Source organism: Glycine soja, chromosome 12 (genome assembly GCF_004193775.1).
Source record: "Glycine soja cultivar W05 chromosome 12, ASM419377v2, whole genome shotgun sequence".
Classification (NCBI taxonomy): Eukaryota; Viridiplantae; Streptophyta; class Magnoliopsida; order Fabales; family Fabaceae; genus Glycine; species Glycine soja.
In genome coordinates this window covers 42,064,471-42,087,955 of record NC_041013.1, presented here as the reverse complement: position 1 = coordinate 42,087,955, position 23,485 = coordinate 42,064,471, and the positions used below count along the sequence as shown (strand labels likewise).

The 23,485-nt window shown below is 30.6% G+C and overlaps 2 protein-coding genes across 7 annotated transcripts; one reads left to right on the top strand and one right to left on the bottom strand.

The window, feature by feature from the left end:
- Nucleotides 1-9,045: 9,045 nt before the first annotated feature.
- Nucleotides 9,046-13,458, top strand: LOC114380441 (NAD(P)H dehydrogenase (quinone) FQR1). Of its 3 annotated transcripts, none has more exons than XM_028339504.1 (4): nucleotides 9,046-9,183; nucleotides 11,587-11,680; nucleotides 12,496-12,758; nucleotides 12,844-13,413. In XM_028339504.1, exons 1-4 carry the CDS (start codon nucleotides 9,161-9,163, stop codon nucleotides 13,073-13,075), a joined length of 612 nt encoding a protein of 203 aa, XP_028195305.1. In that variant the 5' UTR covers nucleotides 9,046-9,160; the 3' UTR covers nucleotides 13,076-13,413. The 3 variants fall into 3 exon arrangements, with proteins under 3 accessions (XP_028195305.1, XP_028195306.1, XP_028195304.1); XM_028339505.1 differs by lacking the exon at nucleotides 9,046-9,183 and adding an exon at nucleotides 9,347-9,483; XM_028339503.1 differs by lacking the exon at nucleotides 9,046-9,183 and adding an exon at nucleotides 9,544-9,573 and having other exon boundaries at nucleotides 12,844-13,458.
- Nucleotides 13,459-18,666: 5,208 nt separating this feature from the next.
- On the bottom strand, nucleotides 18,667-23,239 carry LOC114378011 (transcription factor bHLH123-like). Of its 4 annotated transcripts, none has more exons than XM_028336516.1 (7): nucleotides 22,543-23,239; nucleotides 21,615-22,230; nucleotides 21,123-21,230; nucleotides 20,915-20,980; nucleotides 20,673-20,732; nucleotides 20,515-20,565; nucleotides 18,667-19,634 (listed from the first exon to the last, which is right to left on the bottom strand). In XM_028336516.1, the coding sequence occupies exons 1-7, from the start codon at nucleotides 22,854-22,856 to the stop codon at nucleotides 19,485-19,487; spliced, it is 1,365 nt and encodes a 454-aa protein (XP_028192317.1). In that variant the 5' UTR covers nucleotides 22,857-23,239; the 3' UTR covers nucleotides 18,667-19,484. The 4 variants fall into 4 exon arrangements, with proteins under 4 accessions (XP_028192317.1, XP_028192316.1, XP_028192315.1 ...); XM_028336515.1 differs by having other exon boundaries at nucleotides 20,667-20,732; nucleotides 21,615-22,227; XM_028336514.1 differs by having other exon boundaries at nucleotides 20,667-20,732; nucleotides 22,543-23,238.
- Between the last annotated feature and the right edge of the window lie 246 nt (nucleotides 23,240-23,485).

The window sequence follows — 23,485 nt, the reverse complement described above, 5'->3', positions numbered from 1 at the left end:
AATGGAAGGGTTCTGTAGTATGATGGGGCAGACGCAGGTGAAGAGATGAAGCAGGTTCAAAATAGTAAGCTTCATAAAGAAGCAACCCTATATGACTTTGAAGTTTGAACATAATTGGTGCAGACATTGAATCCGTCAAGCAAAAGCCAATTTTCATCTTTGTAGTGCATATGGCTTGTGAGTTGTGACCCTTTTGCATATAGATACTCTTCGATCTTAGGAATCATGAAGCAAGATAACACCATAATAATAATCCTAATAATAATTGAAGCAAGATAACACCATAATAATAATAATCCAAATAATAATGGCACCATGGTCGGTTTCTGATTTTGCAAGGGACTGCAAATTTTTCTTTTATGGTCCTCTCAATGTGGAGTTGTGAACTGTGAAGAAGAAGAAAAAGTTGCCCCTTGCTCCTTTTTAATTGCTTGAACACATGTATCTAACTTGTGCCCTTCGAACCTAGATGCTTCTCTTGGACATATTTATATTTTATATAATACGAAAAGTGTGGCTCATCATTCTACACAGGGTGAAGTACATTTTCAGGTTTATTGATGGAAAATAAATCATTGTAACACGTCGGTAGGTGAGTTCAGAGTGTTTTAACTAGCACCGGGGTAACAATATGATGACGCTGGACCAATTTTGGAGACCTTGCACCAAATCTGGAAGACAAAATAAAGCTAAATTGAAATGTTTCATAATTTTATTGACCATTGATAGACCAAGGAAGGAAATATTATTATATGGTATATGTTGGAGTTACGTATCCTGCAATATATATAGGCATGTTAGTGCAGCTTAATTTGCAATGAAGTATCACTTTACCAATTAAATTAGGGGTAGTCTAATTTACCCCGATTAGAAATAGGGTTAAATAACTCCATCATAAGTGATCCAATAAAAAATTAGAACAAATATATATTTTGAGTTGGACCAATTTTTAAGTTTTTTTATACACAAAATTTTATTAATTATATACTCTTTTTATTATATTTTACTAATTACATATTTCTTCCCCCTTCAAGAAAAACTAATTACATATTTCCTCAATATATATACCCTTTTTCCATCACCGTCACAACAAAACTCAAAAGCAAAGTAGGGATTTAGTGTTGACTACTCAAATCAATGCAATTAGTGTAGTAATTTTTGTTGATCGGCCAAAAAGATACTTTTATTAAAAAAGAAATTGTTTCAAGAGGTAACAATCATGAGAACGAAAGCAGAAATTTACAAAGCAAGAGAGATTACAAAAAAAACAGATGCAGACCAACCAAAGAATGACATACATAAGGCACCAACATCCTGGCATAATAAGTAGCTGCAAACTCCTCCATGAACAAATGCTCCACCAATTCAACTGAACCCCCTCGGTGATACGTTAATAAGGGGTAAAAGTCCCAACAAAAACGTTTTCTCTCCTTACTGGGTAGCAACGTTATTATTTATTTAAGCTCTTGGCAGAGAACGAAAATAAGTTATAACCAAAGATAAAGCACCCAACCAATTGAAAAGAAACCGGCCGACACCAAGGAACTGTTGTTTTCATCCTTTTGTCAGTGTCTTTTGTAAGGTGTTCGTTCGATCATGGCTATAATTTGATCGTGTGGTTTGCCAATAAAAGATGGACCAAGATGCGATGCCAGCATAAAATTATATTGTTTCTCCGTTAATGATTCAATGAGGTATGGGAGAAGAGAAAATCGTTTTCCTTATCGACATGCTCAATATTGGACGGCAACATACATATGATGTAGAAACAATTCATAAACAAAAAATCTTAAATTTGAAAAGTGGACAAAATTTAAAATTAGTAAAAAATATGTATAATCATTCAAAATCATGTGTAAAAGAAATCTATTTATAATATATAAAAGCTGAGTTATTCCATATTAAGTTGGCACGTCAGCTAAAATGATGATGTGAAAGAAGAATAATATCCTTCTACTGAGTGATACTCACAATCTTTTAAAACTCTATACAATACATTTCAATTGAGTGATACTCACATCCAAATGTCTCAGTCTTTTGCATTCCCTTCTACGTACCTGCTCTTCATCTCAAGGTTTTTCACATACAACTTCGTCTTCTTCTAGATCTTCGGTGCAGAAGAACTTTTTGAAATTCAATCGCTTCATTCATTCGTGTTTCACTTTCTTCAGATTTTTGTCAATATTAGAGATTCTACGTTCGCAATTATGATGATGATGCTATAACAGCAGTATTTCGTGAATCATATTCACATCAAAGACCGAATCACAGGACCTCCAATCACATGTGGCAATCGACGATAACCTCAATCAGACGAATTTGGGATTGTGCGAGCCTCTTCGCATCAGACCCCGAATCGCACGACACTCCATGAAACATCGGTCAGACCTTCTGAATCGGGCGACACTCGACGAAAACTCGGTCAAATGAATTTGGGGATGTGCAAGCATCTTCACATGAAAGACTGAATCACAGGACACTCTCCTAATCGCATACTGCATTGTATAGTGAGAGTCTCTCCATAATTGCATACTTCAAAGTTTTGGTCTTACACACAAGCAAACTTTTGATACTGAGTTTTGTTTGATTTATGTTTTCACTTTTGTGATATTTATTTTTCTGATGCGTAGATTTTTCCATTGTAAAAAATAATTCTGCTAAAAAATATTCAAAAGATAGATGTAAAAATATGAAAAGAGGGTAGACACCGCAAAAACACAATATAACTTGAAAAGACGAAGAAGATTAGCATAGAGGTGCATCCAAATGATGGTATGTAAACAATTTATATTTCTTCATATACAAATTGTTTTTTGTATTAAATTCAAATTCAAATTAGTCATTGGAATTTAAATTCAAATCTAATAGACATAAGTGTTTGATTTATGTCCTCTTCTTTAATATTGACATTTTATAAGTCAGAAACCAAATGCACAAACACACACACACTTGTGTGAAAGTTGAACTATTAGTGTTTTATACAATTTTAAGTGAATGTGAACCTTTGTTAGGCTTAATTAATAAGGTTGATGAATTTGTGTCTTCGAAATGTTCCTTTGTTTAAATAATCACATTGCCTCACTTTAGGGATACATGTAGACATTTTAAAATATATTATTAGTCCTTGGTTGACAACAACAGAACATGGTCCTGGAGAAAAATAAGCATAAGAGTCAGAGGTATAACTCAAAGGCATCATATCAACATTTGAAGGTGGATCACCCGGAAACTTAAAATACGCTAATTTTAACAAATAAAGTCATTATATATTTTTGTTAATTTATTTATCTCCATATTTGTTAATGTATACGCATGCTTATTATATATGTTACTTCATGAAATTTTATTTCACCTCCAAGAGTTCAAGGAGTTGGTTATGAATATCACAATCTTTTCTCAATATTAAGATAATTGACCAACGTGACATAGGTTTCATAAATTCTAATAATAGGTCCAAATATAGCAACACAACTTTGCATCTTCCAAGGACATTATACAATCATGGTTACTTAACACTCAGCTTCTTCTTTTAGAAGAGAACGCTCTTAATACAGACTTGTAACTACAATCTACAAGGAAGTTTTTTTTCTAACTCAACTTATAGTTAAACAATGATTTTCACAATTTATGAATAAATTTTAACTTAAAAAAGATATGCTTAATTGTTCATTGCCTACATGTAAAAAAAAGACTTCAAGGAGTTGGTTATGAATATCACAATATTTTCCTAATATTAATATAATTGACCAACGTGACATAGGTCTTGGAGATGTTTGACCATTTGGTTAGGCAACAACAGAAGAAGTATAAAGAAGGAGCTATTTGATATAGTTTAAATGATGGAACACCTGCTTTAAGTAATTAATCTCCTATCTTCTTGTAGCTATTTGATATAGTTTAAATGATACTCTTTTTTATAATAATACAAATAAATTATTTAAATATTATTTAACTATAGTGAGCAGTTGAGTGTCAATTTTTTATCTCCTATTTTCATAGCAAGGTAATGTGCATTATATTATATTTTACCATGACAATCTAACCATGATTAGCATGACACAAAACTTGCATAAATGTTACTTTTAAATGAATATAAAATATCATGGGTGTGCTTGTTAATATGATCTAATTTTAATATTTTGGCATATGATACTTCATGAGTGGCTGATGTTTAGCTCTTGGTTTGGCCTATTGGTCTTCTACTATCCTATGTCAAACGTGAATTTATGATTATTTTGTAACTTTAGGAATATATGCTGTGTCAAAGGTGATTTTATGATTATTTTGTAACTTTGTCTATAATTTAATTTGGAATCTCGCATGCAAGGTTATCAAACTCGAGAGTCTACGCAGACTCGTGAGAGTTTCATAGACTCGATTCGTATAGTCAACTCGTAGACTCGTAAGAGTCTACTTCATATAAAAAATAATAACAAAATATCTATAAATAACATATTAATTAAACATTTCAACAATATAATAAAGCAAAACAGTAAATCATAAAATTCAAAATATTTAAATAACCAAGTCTAGTAATAATACATCACTACTAGACAATAACTTGTAGAGGTTATAATAGTGGTAGATCATTCTCATCGAGGATTTGATGTTATTAGAGAACAAGGGTTCGATGTTATTAAAGGTGAGAATTTTGTATTTGATAATAACACGCTAAATGAAGGTATGTTGAATGCTGAATAGATAGAAAACAATAAAAAATGACTTACATTTTGGTCTAATTTTTTTAACTTGCTAACTCGTTGACTCGGTGGCAAACTCAAGAGTCTATCAAGTTTACTTAGAGTTTATAGAGTTTACCGAGATTCTACTAAAAAAAGAGTTTACTCAAGAGTCAACTCGCAGAAGACAAATGGACTCATAAACTCGTAAGAGTTAGCAAGTTAACTCGAGAGTTTGATAACCATACTCGCATGCACTATAATTGATTAGTATCCATGCTCTTTCTCTTTTCTTTTTGTTTTTGTTCTAACAAAATACATATATGAAAACTAAAGCATTTTCTAGCGCATCCACCACCATGGTTATCAAGTTAATCACCTAGAGTAGCCTGGACTTTGGCTCAAGCTCCTACCGTAACTACTGCTTCTGTTATAACTCCTACTTCGATTGCGACTTCTTGAGACATAAGGTTATCTACAGTATGATCGATCCCTATACTTTCTATCCCTTGGTGAGATTGACATGAATCATAATAAAGGTGAGTATAAACATTGTAAATCATCAAAAAAGAAATTTTAGCTAATTAATAACAAACCTGTAATGTCGCCTTTGTCTTGGAGGATAATAGTCTGCATTAGGTATCACCCATAAATTTAAAATATGCTAATTTTAACAAATAAAGTCATTATATATTTTTGTTAATTTATTTATCTCCATATTTGTTAATATATACACATATATATGTTGTTTCATGAAATTTCATTTCACTTCCTTAATTTCATAAATTCTAATAATAGGTCCAAATGTAGCAACATAACTTTGCCTCTTCCAACAAGTCAAAAGGTGCATCTTTATCATCTGATGAAGAAGTTTATGAAATCTCACAAACTCATTTAAGAAAAAAGGCAAATAAAGAAGATGACACAACTCAAAGTCCAAAGCTACAACTATCCAAGTCAAAAGATGCATTTTTATCATTAAAAGAAAAAGAATGTCCATTAAAGAAAAATGTGGAAAAAAAATTTGTCATAAGCAAAAGCTCTAAGCTACAAGCGTCCAAGATGTCAAAAAATGCATCTTCATCATCAAATAAAGTTTATTCAATCTCAGAAAGTCCATTAAGGAGAAAGACAAATAAACAAATTGTTCCAACATCCTCTGATGATGAAGAGTCCATCTTACTTCAAAGTTTAAAAAGAAACACACCAAAGAAAACAAAATTTAATAACAGGTCGTCAGCAAAAGAAAATAAATACAAAAATCTATTTAAACAAATAATTTTTGGAGTTTTATTAGCATAATTTTTATGTGTTTTAACATTATGGTTAACTATTTTTCTTTCATTATATATATTTCACATTATATGTTTTAATATTATGTGCTTTATTATATCAATTTCACTTTATTCTTATATTACTCTTATAATATTTATGAACTTTAGTTGAATGGTCATACTCTAATTTTAAAATATTTCCTTATAAATATATGAATAAATACAAATTATCTTAATTTATACATAATTTTTTTAACTTATTTAACCATCAATGATATAAAATATCATTAATAATTATATTTTTAATTTTTATTTATCAATCAAATTATTTATAAACCCGTGCATCGTGCATGTCTATGTCTAATTTAAATAGAGAGTCTAACTTTTAATACAGTCGTTTTAATTCTATTGAACCACATAGAATAAGGTTGTTTAATCTCATTTTTAGCCGTGAGATTAGTTAAACAAATTCATTATATCATAATATCTTATTTGCTTCTCTCTTTCTCTGCCTCTTAATTGTTGTCATATAAGCTGAATTTCACGTGTCAAACAAAATAGTTTGTAGTTTTTTTTTTTTATCTTATTCTAACAAATTAATAATGTTATTTCTATAAAAAAAATCATGGCATTGTATTACTTTTTAATAATAATTTTTTCTATTGTTTTTAGGATTTAAGCACACAAGGTGAATATAACTCAAACAATTAATCCAATAAAGAAAAAAATCTCATTACTTATACACCATATCAAATAGTTTATTTTATGTTATGAGACTTTTTTTTAATATTGTCATCCCATTTAAAGACAGATTGGTTCTTACTCTATTAACATTGACACGATAGTAATCATTTTCTCCATACAGTAATTATTTTCTTTTTATTAACTTCACTCACCAATCAGTATTCAATATACACCTTAATTTAACTATAAGTAGCTATTTGTGTAATCCAATCATCAATTATTAGAGTTGAAAGTACATAAAAAAATCCCAACCCAAAAAATCAATACATTAGATCAGGGGTCTCAAGGTTTAATACCACATTAAGTAACTTATTTTAGTCAATAAGAGATTCCTAGCAGTATTTTTTTTAACTTATAAATTATTGTAGAAAGAGGACATGAAAGAATGTGATGAAGCATCAATAGAGGCATCAATACCTTTTTCTTAATTTTTTGTTTGAAATTAGTTCCAATTGAACGCATACCCATTTTACCATGGCTATATACACAATGGTTAAAAACATAGGGTTCCAACTATATTTATCCATAAGTTTAGCTCAGCAAGTGTGTGATACGTTATCTAATTCCTTTTGTTGATGTCAAACACGAAATCGTACAAAAGTCAAACGCCACCAACCTTATTTAGCAATTGCTGCAAATTCTATGAACACTTCAATTTCCATAATTTTTATCACAAATCATACTCTGCGTGGACCCCAATCACATTCACTAAAAAAACTCACTACACATGAACACGCCTAATGTCATTAGACCAACTGAACCAATTCAACGGTTTTTGATCTCACCAACCTCACCTTTCTCCGTTGCCCTACATCACTCATTGGTTTTATTAATTCAAATACCATTAAAAAAATCATCATTAACTCTATGCTTAAGACATGTTTCAAATGATTATTTCTGAGAAAATATATTTGTTTTCATATATAAATTCTTTTGAAAAGTTAACTAAAAAGTGATTATTTATTTTTAATAAATTAAACCAAATACACAATAATTCATCCTTCTTTACATTTATATTTGAACATTTAGTACCCTCAACCATGCCCTTTGTGAGGGTAATGCTTGCGCAGACTAACTTGTTAAACATGGAGCAATGCATGATGATTCTTTGAAGATATGAAATGACTGTCATACTCATTTAGCCTCGCTTATGCTGACTGATAAAATAGGAGTGATTCATTTTAGAATTTAGCTTTATTCAGTTTTTGTTTCTGTCCTTAACTTTTCTTCTGTATCAAAAAAAAGTATTCGAACATTTAGTTGTCAAATTGATTCAAAACGCATCTTAGGTGCAAGCTTGAGTTTACTTAATTTTTAAGAAAAAAACAACTTTAAAGTTCATTCAATAAAATTTTAATAATAAGCCATTCTAAGTATAAAATTAATTTATTTAAATAAACACTAAAAGTTACTTGTCAAGTTTTTTCTTTTTTTTTTTTGGTTCACGAAGGAGATAAATTTTCTTGTTTATTCTTTTTAATCATATGAAAAAGAATAATTAATTAAGCCATTAATAGTTGTTTAAATGTTAAATTACTCATTTGATTTTTGTAGTTTCATTATTTTTACTTTTATAATTTTTATAGATTGAAAGTAGTCTTTTTAGTTCCTATAATTTATATTTTAATTCTTTTTTAGTCCCTATAGTTTTAAAAATGATCTTTTTAGTCTATATAATTTTATGATTTTTACTTTTGTAGTTTTTATAGTTTTCAAATCATAAGAACTAAAAGAATTAAAATACTCAAAAAGAATATTTTTAAATTATAAGAATTAAAAAAAATTAAAATGTAAAATATAGAGATTAAAAAGATAAGAATTACGAAACGATAACAATCAAAAGTAATTTAATCGTTGTTTAAAAATTCAGGCTCCCAAAAACTTTTGATTTTGAGTTTGATTTTTTATACATAATTATGCTAAAAATTTAGATTTTCTTATGATTATTTCACTTAACTCGAGTAAAATTGTTAATAATAATCTTTTAAAAAAATAAAAACAAAAGTGAAATATGGGATAAAGAAAAAGATAGATGTATCAAATATTTGCACAAATAATATTTTGTTTACTTAATGACAAATGACGCAATAAAAGTTAAAAAAATTGACAGCTTCCAGAGGAACTGAATTAGTTCACGAAAACCTTGATGATGATGATGATGATGTGCGTGACACCATCCTATCATCATTAATCATGTTGTAGGCAACGGTGTCGTTTCACCTACCAAACGTACAAAAAGCAAATCAACAAATTAGCCACCAATTAAAAATGAGCCAAGCTAATCAATCCAATGAGCAAGTACACACATGTGTATATATATATATATATATATATATATATATATATATATATATATATATAGTGCTCCTTCCATTTTCTATGTATCGTCAACGTTAGTGCTTTATTTAGGTGACAAAACTACTCACAGAGAAAGACACTCGGAGACCTTGCAAGACTTCATCAATGGCTGTCAAAGTTTATATTGTGTATGTTTCCTTAGACCCTTTTCTTTTATAATAATGAAATTTTGTTATTTTAAGATTTGTTTATCTTCTTCGTTACTTTCTGAGTTTGTACTGTCTTTGTCGTTAGTGTTGTTGTTTTTCTTCCCTTTTTTTTGGCGTGTTTTCTCATTTTTGTTGATTTAGGTACGATTTTGTTTTCTGGGTTTTGTCACTTCTTCAATGGGTTCTTAAATTTCGAGCCTTTTGAAAGCCCATTGAAGATCTAGGGGTGTGGCAGCTTTCTTCGATCTGATGCATTGTTGTTTATGTGATGGAGAACTGGTTTGTTTTGAAAGCCCTTTTGACCGTGGTCTTCTATGTGCTATGTGATGGAGAATTGGTTTGTTTTGCTTTGATCGTTGGGGGGAAGGAGTATGTTTTTCTTTTTGGATTTGTTGGGAGAATGGTGTTGATGACACAGAATCCCTTCTTAAGTTTGTTGTTTGAATTGTTCTGCATTTTGTTTTGTCGTAATCAGAATCATCCTCTGCAGAAAAGCTATTTTTCCTTAGTTTCATTTATCTGATTTTGAGTTAGATTTTTATTTTTAAAAATGGAAGATAATGGAATTAAGATGCTTATAGACTCCTTGTTATGTAATTTGGCATCACAGCAACCATATTCATTTGTTTCAGATTTACTGTACTGATTTCCCTCAAAGAGGAGAATATAAATTTGTGGTAGATCTCATATTTTGAAAAATTTTAATTGGCTATTGTTAGAGCATTGATGATTTACATTAAAATTAACATTATACACTCATCAATCGTCGAAGTATGGTTGACTAAAGCATTGATGATTTACATTAAAATATTTATTTTCTTTACTATAATTAAAATTAGAAATCAGTTGTAGCACTGATGCCAATGTCCGCATCTCAATTGCTTTGTTAGTAATTTTTTTCAGTGTTTTCTGTTTCCTTTTTAATTTAGTATGCAAGCAATAAATAGCTTTTGTTGATGATGTTTCATCCTTTCTCATGTGATACCCTATAAATTAATAATCATCACAGCAGACAACATTTTGCTGACACAGTTGTAATGTGTGAACACTGAACATCTCAAATTTGCTTATCCGAAGGCAGTATCAAATTTGTTATTTTCATTTGTAGGCAACATGTAAAATTGAGACAATGAATGAGAGTGAATAATTGTTCAGTATGGCTCTAGGGATCTCTAATTGCAATCTTAATGTATAAAACAATAGCTATTTGGTCTCACAGGTAATACTAAAGCAATACTTATTTTATGAACATACGTCTACAGCAACAGAAATCTACATGAGATGTGCTTTTGGCTCTTTTGTTTCTTTGCCTGTCTAGCTGCTATTTTCATTAATATATATATATATATATATATATATATATATATATATATATGAGATGAAAAAATCAGAGAACATATTGACTTTTTTATTGTTCTGTAAGTTTCTATGAAATCAGTTTTATTCAGTAGTCACTTTGGTAATGATTGCTATCAAAGGGGACAAAGGGAACCAAAAAGTGTTTCCGTTTGATTTTCAAATCAACCAATTCCACTTCTTACAAATATATTTACTACTGGTTATGTTTAATAGTTTGTTGATATTGCATTGCGGTTCTCTAATCTTTTCAATGTTGAGCGAGGATCATAATTTTCTCTCTACTACACAGTCATTTAGGACCATGCTCTATCTTCCAACAGAGGTTTTGCTGTGATATTTTGGTTCTCATGGTTGGACTTTTGATCCCTTGTTTTGGTTCAGCCATGATGTTTTTGTTAAAGGTCCTATTGTCTTTGTCTATATTTGCTAATTTATTAGTGGCCTTTCTTGTTAATTTTTAGGATTTCAATTTCAATAGGCATGGGTGAATTCATGTCATAAGCTCCTATTGCTTGGGCAACAATGCAAACCATGATGATAAGTAACTTCCATTGCGTCAGTTTTTAAACTGACACAACTTTGACTACAAAGTCAACTAAGGACATGAATTTTATGTTTCCAAGTTAATAACAAACTTTCAGAAGTAGACTGCCTTTTCTGAAGGGCAAAACTGGAAATCTAAGATTACACATGAAGTTTCTACAAGTAATTTTGGGTGTTCAGACGTTGATAACTTCTCTGTCTATCACACATCTGATCCATCTAAAATGATTAGCAAATATTGCAATATATATATATATATATATAATCTTATGCACTCTTGTTTTATATAATTCTATAGGTAATTATAACCTTTTATTTTTTTGCTCCTTGCCATTCGTTTTGTTGATCTGTATTCCTTTCTTTTTTATCGTCCAGGAGAATTTTGCTCAATTCCCCTTTCATTTCATCAATAAAGTGAATTACTGAACATGTTTTTGTTAGCTTTAATGACAAAATGTTATTTTCACATTGCTTTCACAGGTACTACTCCATGTATGGGCATGTTGAGAAACTAGCAGAAGAAATAAAGAAAGGGGCTTCCTCTGTGGAAGGTGTTGAGGCCAAATTATGGCAGGCATGTGTTTATGTATCATAATTTACATTTCCTGTGCATTCCATTGTATCATAGCATGAAATTACAAATGGGAAGCAACATCAGTTCCGGAGCTAAAGCTCCTTCCTCTGCAGAGCAAATAAATGATTTTAAGAAAAATAAAATAAAAAAACTAGTATAATGCCTATTACACTGTTATTTATGGTTTTCAACTCAACATTATGTTGTGCTTGCCTTCCAACTTTTACATGGTTAGTTTCAAACATTCTGTTGGCTAAATACCTTCATTATCATCTCTTGCCCGTGTACTTTCAGATTGTGTTTGATTTCTATTTTCTAAAAGTGTTTTTAGTTTTCAAAATCAACTAAACAGGTTTATTAAAACAATTTTAGAGAGTAATGCAAGACACAGTGTGGAATTGAGGGACATGTTGAACAAGATGAAAATAAAGAAAGAAGATGAGGAAACATATCCCAACTGTTTGTTTTTTGGTTTTTAAAACACTTGTTTTGAAAGCAATTTTCATAAATAAATTTTGGATGAGAAACTGATTGCTGAGTCGTAAAACAATTTTTTAAAACCAAAAAGTGAAAAGCAAATAACATACCCTTTATGTTCCCTATACAAGTGCTATATAGCCGGAGGATCTTGCCTTCAATTTCCAAATAATTCTTGTGTGATAACTTTTGTATACTCTGTACTCTGTAGTCTCTTGGAGCAAAACTTTGCTTACAAATTGAATTTGAGAAGAAATGTAAACATTTTCCTGTCAGTGAAGATTGTAAACAAATTTATTTTTAATGGAACTTTCTGACTTTGTTGAACCTGTGAACAGGTACCTGAGACGCTGCAGGATGAGGTGCTCGGTAAGATGAGTGCACCACCCAAGAGCGATGTACCAGTCATTACCCCGAATGAACTATCCGAGGCTGATGGCTTTGTATTCGGCTTCCCAACAAGGTTTGGAATGATGGCTGCTCAGTTTAAAGCTTTTCTAGATGCTACTGGAGGCTTATGGAGAGCACAACAGCTTGCAGGCAAGCCTGCTGGCATCTTCTACAGCACTGGTTCACAAGGCGGCGGACAAGAGACTACAGCGTAAGCGCCCCCTCTATCTTAGTGCTTGGTTTCTTATTGCGCGACCAAAGATGTATCCAATATTAACATGTGGAATCCATGACAGGCTCACTGCTATCACTCAACTGGTTCATCATGGGATGATATTCATTCCAATCGGTTACACGTTTGGTGCTGGCATGTTCGAGATGGAGAAAGTGAAAGGTGGAAGTCCATATGGTGCCGGAACTTATGCCGGTGACGGCTCAAGACAGCCAAGTGAGCTTGAGTTACAGCAAGCATTCCACCAAGGCAAGTACATTGCCGGCATCACAAAGAAGCTCAAGCAAGCTGCATAATGTTTGCCTTCATATATATAGATTATACTATTATTATTAAACCATACCACAATATTGCTTGAAAATCATTACCGATTTTTTAGTCTTGAAATATATTGAGTTTTGTTTTTCTGAGCTTGCAAGTATTTTTCTTTTCTTTTCTAATCTTCGTGAAGGAAATGCTTTGTAAGAGTGTTACATGTTGCAGTGGATGTTGCAATTTGTTGAATGAGGAAAGTTTGTGTGTGTTGTCCTTTCGTGTTAAGCTGAAACAATACTTGTTCCTATCTTTTGTATTACCCCGTTACGCACATAAACATTGCAACGTTTGCAACGAACAATTTGAGTAGAGAATTGGCTTTATTATTCTCTCGTATACAATAAAGATTGCGTGTTTGAAGAAATTAATTGTGTTATATACTTGTATATGTCTACAACAAATAATTTATTCATGCTAAGACATTAGAAATTAGTATTTAGTAGTATATAAATTGAGAAAATGTAAATCAAAGTTGCTGGTGTTCTAAATCGTTATAAGCTTATCTATCGGTTGTAGTCATATATTATATTATAATTTGATAGCTGAAACGGTGTCGAAAGCAAAGGGGATAAGAAATAAAGGAAAGACATAAAATGAAAGGAAAGGAATAGTAAATGAGATGATATTTTAAGTTGTATGGTAGAAAAAAAATAAAAGTAAAAATAAATTTTTTCTTCTCTTGTTTGAGTTAAAAGTAGAAGTAAAGAATGTATATTGAATTTTTGTGAAGAAAATATATTTTTAAACGAACATGAGATGTGTTATGTGGAAAAGCTTCATAAATATTTTATGAGATCTAAATATAGAGCAAAAGTGTAAAAAAATAATAATAATTAAATACTAGCATTATATTAATTTTAAAATCAAACTACTAACTTCTTAAATTAAAGGACAAGATCATACATATCCTTATCTTTATCTAAACAATATCCTAAGATTTAAAAATTACCAAACTTTTCAAAAATTAACATATTCAAATTCAAATGAGAAATATTTAGATATATATTTTCAACACGCGCCTCGTTGCCTTTGCTCCCACACTCCCAACCCAAGCCATAACCCAACAAATGGGTGACTCAAGCCCAAGCCAAAGCACAAATATTGTAGCTTCGTTCCATTTTGCTCATATTGTTTATGCTTCTGTTCCAGTATTTGTTCGCTCATACAATATGAATCATGCACAATAGTCAGACAGCAGAGGAACACCTTAATCTTCTTTCATGACTCCCCAAAGATCTAAAGTCAATTCCTTTCTAACTGCCCAAAGATCACAGTTCTTCCTATGAAAGATATAAAGAGTAACTTGTGAGAAAGAAGGAAATAAATTATTTCTATAGGACCCACAAAATATTTCCCACCAAAATGAAATGAAATGAAATAGGAGGGAAATGATCAATTTTTTTTTAAAATATTATATTTTAAATAAATAATAAATAATTTTATGTTAAGAAAAAAATATTAGATTTAAAAGTTATATTTTTTAATTATTATAATTTTTTTAATATAATTCACCTATTTCTTTTCACTTTCTTTTCCGTAAACACACACACACACACATTATTTCTGCTTTATTTCTATCATTCCTATTTTTTCATATTTTTCCCTCTCTATTTCACTTCTTATCCAAGCTAAACGTAATGTATAGGAAAATAATCCATGTACGTACATTTGGGTGATATTTGACACCTAGAGTAAGAAAGAGAAAAGAAATTCGAATAAAATATGAGTATAATAACTAGAAGATATAATGTGATAAGAAGGTTAAACTAAAAAAAATTATAAATATTAATGAAATATTTGATATATAAGAGTTTTTATATCTCATTAATGTAATATAAAACCAGATGGATGAAAGAAATAAAACTCTCATCTTTTCTATTCGTTGTTCTTTGGTCCTAACTTCCATTCAAACCAACGGAGCTTAAGCTATTTCAAGTCTCATAATTTTTATGTTGAGTTCGGATAATCATACACCTCATTATTCTTTCATGTTTTTTCATCAAAATTAACACTCAATCTTTACTTTTCTTATATTCACGTGCAAAGCCAGACACACTATTACTCCACAGCTTCCCGTCTTTCATTTATAAATATCTTGTCCGTTTGAATTATATAGAGATAGATTGGCCTTCTTAAATTCTTTAATGAAACTATGAAAGAGATTGATGAGAATACGACGTGTAAATTAACTGGCATCATATTCCATCCTCCATGTCTTACAGTTTCATTTTATATTAGTTTATTTCTTCTTTTTTTCACTTTTTTTTTGTTACATACTATTTTTTTCACCTTATTGCATAAAATAAAACAAAATTGTCAAGTATTAATCTGATTGAAACAAATAAAATATATAGGTGCTTATTGATTTGACAGTCCATGCACGACAAATAATCAGTCATGGAAAGAAAATATTCTTATGAGAGAAGAACATTGGTCTTCCTTTCTCTTTGTTGTTAAAGAAATTCAGTGTCATGTGATCTACAGATTTTTCGTATTTTGGTCCACACTTTCCTCTAATTTTCTTTTTTTTTCCTCCCTATCATTAGTATGCATCAATGGGTTTCTAATTCTGGCTTTGCAGCATCTTGTTCCATCATTTCATGACAAAAAGTGTCTGCCCTCTTATCTTTTCTCAGCTAGCCACGCTCATGAATTTCAGCAGCAAGTTAATTTTTTTAGATTCCCATGACACAGTCCTTTTCAAACATGATGAAGAAGCCTGACATTACACATGATGCGCAGAAAAACAGGGAATGGAATCTTTATTGAAGTTATATATACTTATTACAGTTTAGCTTGTAATATGGTTACTGATAATTAAGCTTAGCTCATTGTTCTCTTCTTTGGTAGTATAAATATAATGCTCAACATGATAAAAGTTATGAGTGAATTTAAAGTTAAGCACATATTTGTCTCGAGAGTTGTATTGGGTGGCATAAAGAGCTAGTTAGAAATTATGGAATCCTTGGACAATTGATATATATAGGCCTAAACAATTTGGTGATTATATTCCCTTCCCACCCTTTTTTATCCACATGAACTTTGGTATCAATGACTTTCGTTGATTAGCAATCATGTTATAGAATTATGCGACATAAACTATTATAAACAATTAAACGAGTTTATTGTTATCGGTTAAAGAAAGAAAAAGGTGCTAAAATAGAAGTATTCCTGTTATCCCTTCATTGCAATTCCATAGGTGCCATGCATGTGTCTAAATTATTATCCTTTTTTTTAGCATTTTATATTTTTAATATTTCATATCTTACAAAAATAATCTAATTTTATAGTTATCAGAACATGATGTTTTTAAATGTAAATGGAAAACAATAGTAAATATGTTTTTAATATTAAAAATGATAGATAATCTGTAACAAAAAAAAATTAATATGCTAAAACAACACTTATTTAAAAATAGAAAGAGTACATAAATACAATAGAAATTACCGAGACAACAATTTTTGTTACTAAGTTGAAATTAAGGATCATGTAAAAGTTAATGATAGTTATGGAGATAAAATATATAAATTATTAATTTTAGTTAAAGAATATTATCATTAACATCCATGTAACTATCTAAATTTTGTTCCAAATATTGTACGTTCTACTCAGCTGCTATCTGGGTGCATAAAAATCGCGACAATGAGATATGGTTTTCACCGCTGCAGGTTCATTTGTTATTCACTTCTAGCTAATCTCTTTCAAATTATATACCATAATGCCAAATGCTATCCACAAAATTAACATCTCCTGCGAGAATCTCCTTTTATTTACTTTAAATTTAAATAAATAAGTTCTGGTGCTGAGATAACAAAAAGAAGAAGCAAATGAATTATCACATATGACAATTTCTTAATGAAGACAAATTTTTAAGAAAGTAATTAATTAGGCTGGCAAAGTAGTGTGGAGCCCCATGACAGGCTAGCTTAGTTAACATAATAATAATCAAAATTCTTAGATGCTCCATTTTTGCATTAGTCTATGTTCAGATCTTGCTAGAGAAGGTAGAAAGTGAGATTTAGTAAAGTACTTCTAATCACAAGGGCGCCATCCACCTGGACCAGAACAAAATCGTTTGAAATGCTCTCTAGCCAATAGCGGCAAAACCCTTGCAAAAGTTGCCGTTTTAAAGATATATACCAATCATGTAGGTTTTAAATTTCAAGACAATGGTATCTTATTCTCTTTTGTTGTGCTATTGTCAATGTTCTTGTTATTATTTATTTCTTATTTTTTTTAAACATATTACAAGAAAAGGAAGAATAACATTGAGTTATCGATATCTTCATATATTAAAAAAAAGGGTTAAAATATATATTTATGATTTCTAATAAATACTTAAATTTTGTATTTATTTCTTAATAATTTTTTCTTTTGTTTTTGTTTTCTAATAAAACAATTTTATTTTTAATTCTTAACACTTATTTTTAGTTCTTGATAAATTAATGAATTTTGTATTCATTTTTTGATAATTTTTTCGTTTGTTAATAGTTTATTTTAAAAATACTAATAACATGAAAAAAAATTTATCATTGAACAAATACAAAATTCGTTAATTTATCATATACTAAATAAAAAATATCAAAGATCAAAACAAAAATATTATTTTATCAGAAACTCAATAAAAAAAAATTTACTAAAAAACAAACACAAAATTCAGGTATTTATTATGGATAAAAAAATATTTTAACCAAAAAATTGTATAAAAATACATCACTAGGAGATATAAGGTGAGTGAGTTAAATTATTAAAGCAGACGGAAAGAGACAAGAAATGTGAATTCAATCCCCCACTAATAAAACTAACATTTTAACAAACTAACATTTACCAATAAAATAAAATAAAAATGTGTCGGGTATCAACATACTATATGGTAGATTAGCTAAACTAGGTGTCGGTTTGTTTGAAAGTTAGACACAACTGATTTTTATAAAATTAATTTTAAACCGTAAAAAGTAATTAACATGTGTTTAAATTAATTTTAATTGGTTATAGATTTTATATTAGAATTTGTACACAATGGAAAAGAATTGACTATAAAAATAAAACAAACACGCCCTAATCAATTAAGCTTTAGTGGTTATTCTAGGTAGAAAATGTCCTTTCTCTTTAAACCTAGCTAAGGTACATATATATTCATTTATATGTACGTTCATTTGAATTTCTTGCGGGGTCGTCTTGATTTTTTTCAGAAATAAGAAATAGATAATGACGGGCACATTGTGCATTCAAAATGAGGACCTTATATGTCCTAATCGAGAAGTCCTCATCAGAGGATATAAATATTTATGAATTTCCTCTTTTCTTTCTACACATACTTCCAATGGAAGGCCATCTATGTGGCCATTCGGTATAACGCACAAAAGCATGTGAAAAAGCATCTACAAAATATAAATATCTTTCTGATAAATAAAACATTTGATTTGAAAAAATTTGAAAACCCTAAAAGGAGGAGCATGGGCCACCTTCTGACTTCCACTTACTCATTCCAAAGACATAAACAAATAAAAAGTGAGGTTTCCAATCAAATGACGCATCCCTTCACTCACACCTCTATTCTATACTTCAATGATTCTCTCAAATTAAAATCTTTTATCTCTTGAGATAAAGGTACATAGTGCCAGCTCTATTCACAATATAGCAACAAGAAATTAATAAAGCTCCTTTATCTTGTGCTAACAACAATTTCTCCCTCTTGTTTAGTCTAGGAATTCGAAAGAACTTAACTTTCTCTATATATATTCAGCAATTTGTTATGCCTAATTAATCCCACAATTCTAAGCATAATTCTTCAATTATTACAACAACTTATTCTGCCCCCAATGGTCCCAATATTGCCCCAAAACCTACATAATTCTGAATGTAGTTGGTCCAACTATGGCTATCTTTTGAAGGGTCATATCCCTTTCTTTCTCTTTCAAACACATTTTCCCCCATCTCTTTTTTATACATCTTTTCCACACCCCAGCAGAACTAACTACCTTTACATATTTATGTGGGCTTCTGTGTCCTCTTTCTTGTTTCTCTTTTCTTTCATCATATCATTCCCAACTTGGCCAGGTGTGTGATAAGGTACATGCATGTCCTAGCTAGCTACTTGCAGGGTATTGGTTCGTGTCCCAATTATCCATCCATCCATTATTATTAGGGTAAAATGTGTTTTAACTTCTTTAATTTCCATAAAAAATTAGTCTTTGTAATTTTTATAATTAGTGAATTTCGTCTCTCATCTTACTACCACAGCTAGGTTAGGTTTCATGAAGAAGACGAAATTCATCAATTATAAAATACAAAGACCAAAATATTTCTTTTAAAATATGGACTAAAATCAATTTTGATAAAAAAAATAAAATTTAAGACCTAAAACACATTTTATCCTTATTTATATTGTTATCTGGGAGTTCCTCCGAATGTTGGTGTCCAAAAATCAACCGTGGTTTCATGGGTAACTGGAAATGTACTTGAAACAGGCACCAAGCATAGCCCTCGGCTTCTTAGATCCTGCTTTGGACCCTCAGCTTCCTTAGATTTACCAGAATTCTGCATCGAAAGGCAAAAAAAAAAGAAGCATTATAACTTAGCTAAATTTGGAAAAAAGTTATCAGCATCAGTCCCTGAGAATCAAATCTGCATCTTACTCCCTTTCCTATCTCTTTCCTTTTCCTTACGATAAGAGTAATACTTATTTCACATTATTTTTTCTTTGCACTCTTTTCCACTCCTTGTAGCATATATATCAAACCATTTGAAGAAGATGATGAAGAAGAAGGAGAGATAAAAAGAATCTTTTACAATGAGTGCATTATAGAAAACCATATCATATATTAATAATTCAACATTAGATTACTTTCCTCTGATATTTTTGTTTAATTGAAATTTAATTAATAATACAAATATAATGGTCTACTTCCATTTTAGAGTGGATTTGGGTAGAAGATAAGAAAAAAAAATAGAAAGAGAAAATAGTAGATATGATAAATAATGAGATAAGAAAAAAAGTGAAACATATTAAAACAATAAAATGTAAAATGAAACGGAATATAAAGCAGATGTATATTTATAATTACTCAATTGACATTATTACTAGATAATTTTATTAGTTTTGAAAATTGATATATAATTCATAAATTAAATATTTAGTATAATATTTCATATTATTGTTATAAACAAATAATATTTATACAAATAAATTAACTTCTGTTCGACAATAAACTGATGAATTCTTATTAATGCTATAACACCAACGACGTGAAAAAAAAGTCAGGATTCTAACCAAAAACGTAGTAAAAAAGAAAAGTGATATCTAGGAGAGGAAGTATTGCTATTTGAAAGATAAAAGCATTTTGTTCAATACTATAATTAAAGAAAAGAAGAAAGAAATATCAGATCTAGTTGCAGCATCTTTATGTACGTATGGTACCTGTTGAATCTGTATTGGAGCTCCACTTTTCATATACGGGGTACTTAAAGCCTGTTCAAAAAGAAAAAATATATATATCTATAAGATGAAAATTTTGCAATTATTTTTAATTGTTTTTTTATAAGAATATCTTAATGGGTAATGGGACTTACGGTGACCTGTTCGTGGAGGAATTTGATGTATTCAATGGCTTCAGAGAGTACTGAGGCTGTATCAGTCTGACACAATTAATGCACAAAAGAGATTTAAAATCTTTTATCAATAATTAACCTGCATTATCAAAACTGCTATGATGATTCATGTTATTTTTTTTCTTAACCCCACTTATTATATGACATAAATTCACAAGTGAAATGATCATTCACTTAATAGGTTGTACATGATTTTATTGCAAGCCCACCTTTCCGAAAGGCGACACCAATTGTTGGAGTGCAGTGATTCTGTCCCCCATCTTCTCTTTTCTCACCTAAGAGGGCAAGAAAGCAGAATTACAGGCTCACATCCATGTTTATGGATTCAAAGGAAAGGAAAAAAAAATAATGATAAAGATAAAAAAAAGTTTAAAGAGCTTTCCCTTCTTGTTAAAAGGCTAGTTGCACTTATTGTACCTTAAAAGCTGGCAAAGGAGATGGTGTTTCGTTACGGGTCCTTTTGGGTGCTGGCTCGTTCCCACTTTTCTTTACCACAGTACCTGACTCCCTAACTTCAGATATATTCTGCAAAATTATTTAAAACCATAGCTATGTGAATTAATTTAAAACTTTACACCACATCAAACCCTAATAACATAATACTATATAATTAATATGGTTTTATAGAATTTTTTTTTATAATTTACCAAATCTGTTAAAGACTAATAATCTCTATCAAATAAACCTGACAACTTAGTTGAATCTCCTCTCCTATAAATTCTATAAAATCTATACATGTCAATGCATTTTACAACTTTGTGTACCGTGAAATATAAGATGAATTGAATTGCTAAGAAAAAAAAAAAGAAAAAAAAAGATTACAAATTTGATCTTCTTTATTAAAAATTAATATTTACCGATAAAAAAAACCATATAAACTATGTTGTCGTAGTAGTATAGTAATAGTACCTTTGACTGTACTTCAAAATTTGGCGTAGAGAAAGGGGGTTGCAATGAAGGGAAGAAGCTGGGGCGAACATCTTTGATGTTTGCAGCCTCAGAAGCATTCCAAAAGGTTGCGGGGTTAGTGAAATGCAACTGGTTATTGGGTGGTGGTTTTGGAGGGGAAGCTCTCAAGAATTGAGGAACTTTGGACCAAGAAGGAACCAATTCATTAGAGTTTAATCCATAGCTTGTTGTATGATATGGAAAACTCATAGGTTGTTGTTGGGTTTGGTTATTGTGATCAGGTCCCAATAGTCCTTGCAAGATTGAGGAGGTCCCATATAAGGCTGAGGAATCAATCTGAAAGTTAGAAGAGGGTAACCCTTGGCTTGTCACTGTGCTGTCCCCAGAGCTATATTGAGGACTAAACTGGCTTTGATCCAAAGAGAAGCCACCACCCCTATTCACTTGCTTGAACTCATTGGTTGAAGACTCTGAAGAGAATATCTTCTCTGACCTCCATTGAACTTGTTGTGACAACTCCATATTCCCAGTTTCATGCTGAAAATTGGTCCTTGATGAGCTCAAATTCTCTTGCAGCATCGACCGGAAACTGTTCTCCGTACCCTTCTCTCCTCTTCTATCACCGTCAAAACAAACACAAGAAAAAAGTCAATCTATATCCCATGAGGATTGATCAACTATTTATTACTCTATTATATGATGCTAAATTACAAAGTTATAAAAAAAAAACAAAGAAATATCAGAAATAAAAGTCTTTCTTGATGTCTGCTATCACATGATATCATTCGATTCAGTTAAAGACTAGAATTTTAGAGATATTATTTACAAGTTATCAAAAAATAACACAGATAAAAATATCTTCTTTTTCTTTTATGGTGGATTGTTAATTTGATTGTGTTTTGACTTGACACAAATTGCATGCACTTACAACAAAGATGCTCGATTCCAATCCATGGCTTGGGATGAGAGGCCTAGGCCCATCATATGCAAGTTGGGGTCACTGGAAGTGGCAGAATCTGGTTGTTGAAGCTTATTATTCTGTGTGTCATGGAAAACCACAGAAGAAGAATCCATGGAAGACCTTGGCTTCATGTCTGCCATATCCGAACCTTGCCAACCAAAGTTGTTGCCTGTGTTGGTGATGGCTGAGGAAGATGACTGGGATGCCCCGCTCTCATACCTCACGCTTCTTGATGTTTCCCACCAGTTCCCACTTGCTTGAAATTGATCATCATCTGCCATATGGTTGTTCTTGATGAAGAATTAATCCAACAAATTTTTGTAGTAATTTGCTTCAGCCTCCGCTATATTTGTGTGTGTTAAATGATAAATAAAAACTAAACTATGAATCTATATGTGATATTTTGGTGCATCAGATTCTTCTTCAATTGTGTGTGTCTATGTGTTTTGTGTTGTGAGGGTTGAGTTTGAGAAAAAATGAATGGAAAACGGTTCGCTGCTTCTCAGTATTTATATTGTTGGCAGCTGAGCTGAAGAGAGAAAAAAACCTTCAACGGAATGAATGAATGAGAAGAGCAACCGACTAACCGGATTATGGTTGACACTTTGATAATTCAAAGGGGTCATTGATAAGACATGGGAATTTTGATTAAAGGTTCAGTTTTTTCAAATTGAATTTGGCTTATTCCTTTATGTTATTATTATTATTTATTTTATAGCAGGAGGTCTTTTCCTTTTCTATTTTTCCAGTTGTTGGCTGCCTCTAAAGTCTAAATTTCCAGTAATATTGAAATGTTATTGAAAATGACAGAACCTGTAAAGGTTTAATAATAGTACAAATAAAATAATATATAAAAAAGTTAAAGAGTTCTATGCTTGATATCAGTTGATCCCTACCTTAAATATTCCCT

Excerpts from the sequence above, each read along its gene's own strand:
- LOC114380441 (XM_028339504.1), top strand. The coding sequence starts at position 9,161 with ATGGCTGTCAAAGTTTATATTGT. Across the intron at positions 9,184-11,586 it reads GCTGTCAAAGTTTATATTGT|GTACTACTCCATGTATGGGC; the intron begins GTATGTTTCCTT and ends TTGCTTTCACAG. Across the intron at positions 12,759-12,843 it reads GGCGGACAAGAGACTACAGC|GCTCACTGCTATCACTCAAC; the intron begins GTAAGCGCCCCC and ends AATCCATGACAG.
- LOC114378011 (XM_028336514.1), bottom strand. The coding sequence starts at position 22,856 with ATGGCAGATGATGATCAATTTCAAGCAAGTGGGAACTGGTGGGAAACA. Across the intron at positions 20,981-21,122 it reads CTCCTTTGCCAGCTTTTAAG|GTGAGAAAAGAGAAGATGGG; the intron begins GTACAATAAGTG and ends TTGCCCTCTTAG. Across the intron at positions 20,733-20,914 it reads TGGTGTCGCCTTTCGGAAAG|ACTGATACAGCCTCAGTACT; the intron begins GTGGGCTTGCAA and ends TAATTGTGTCAG.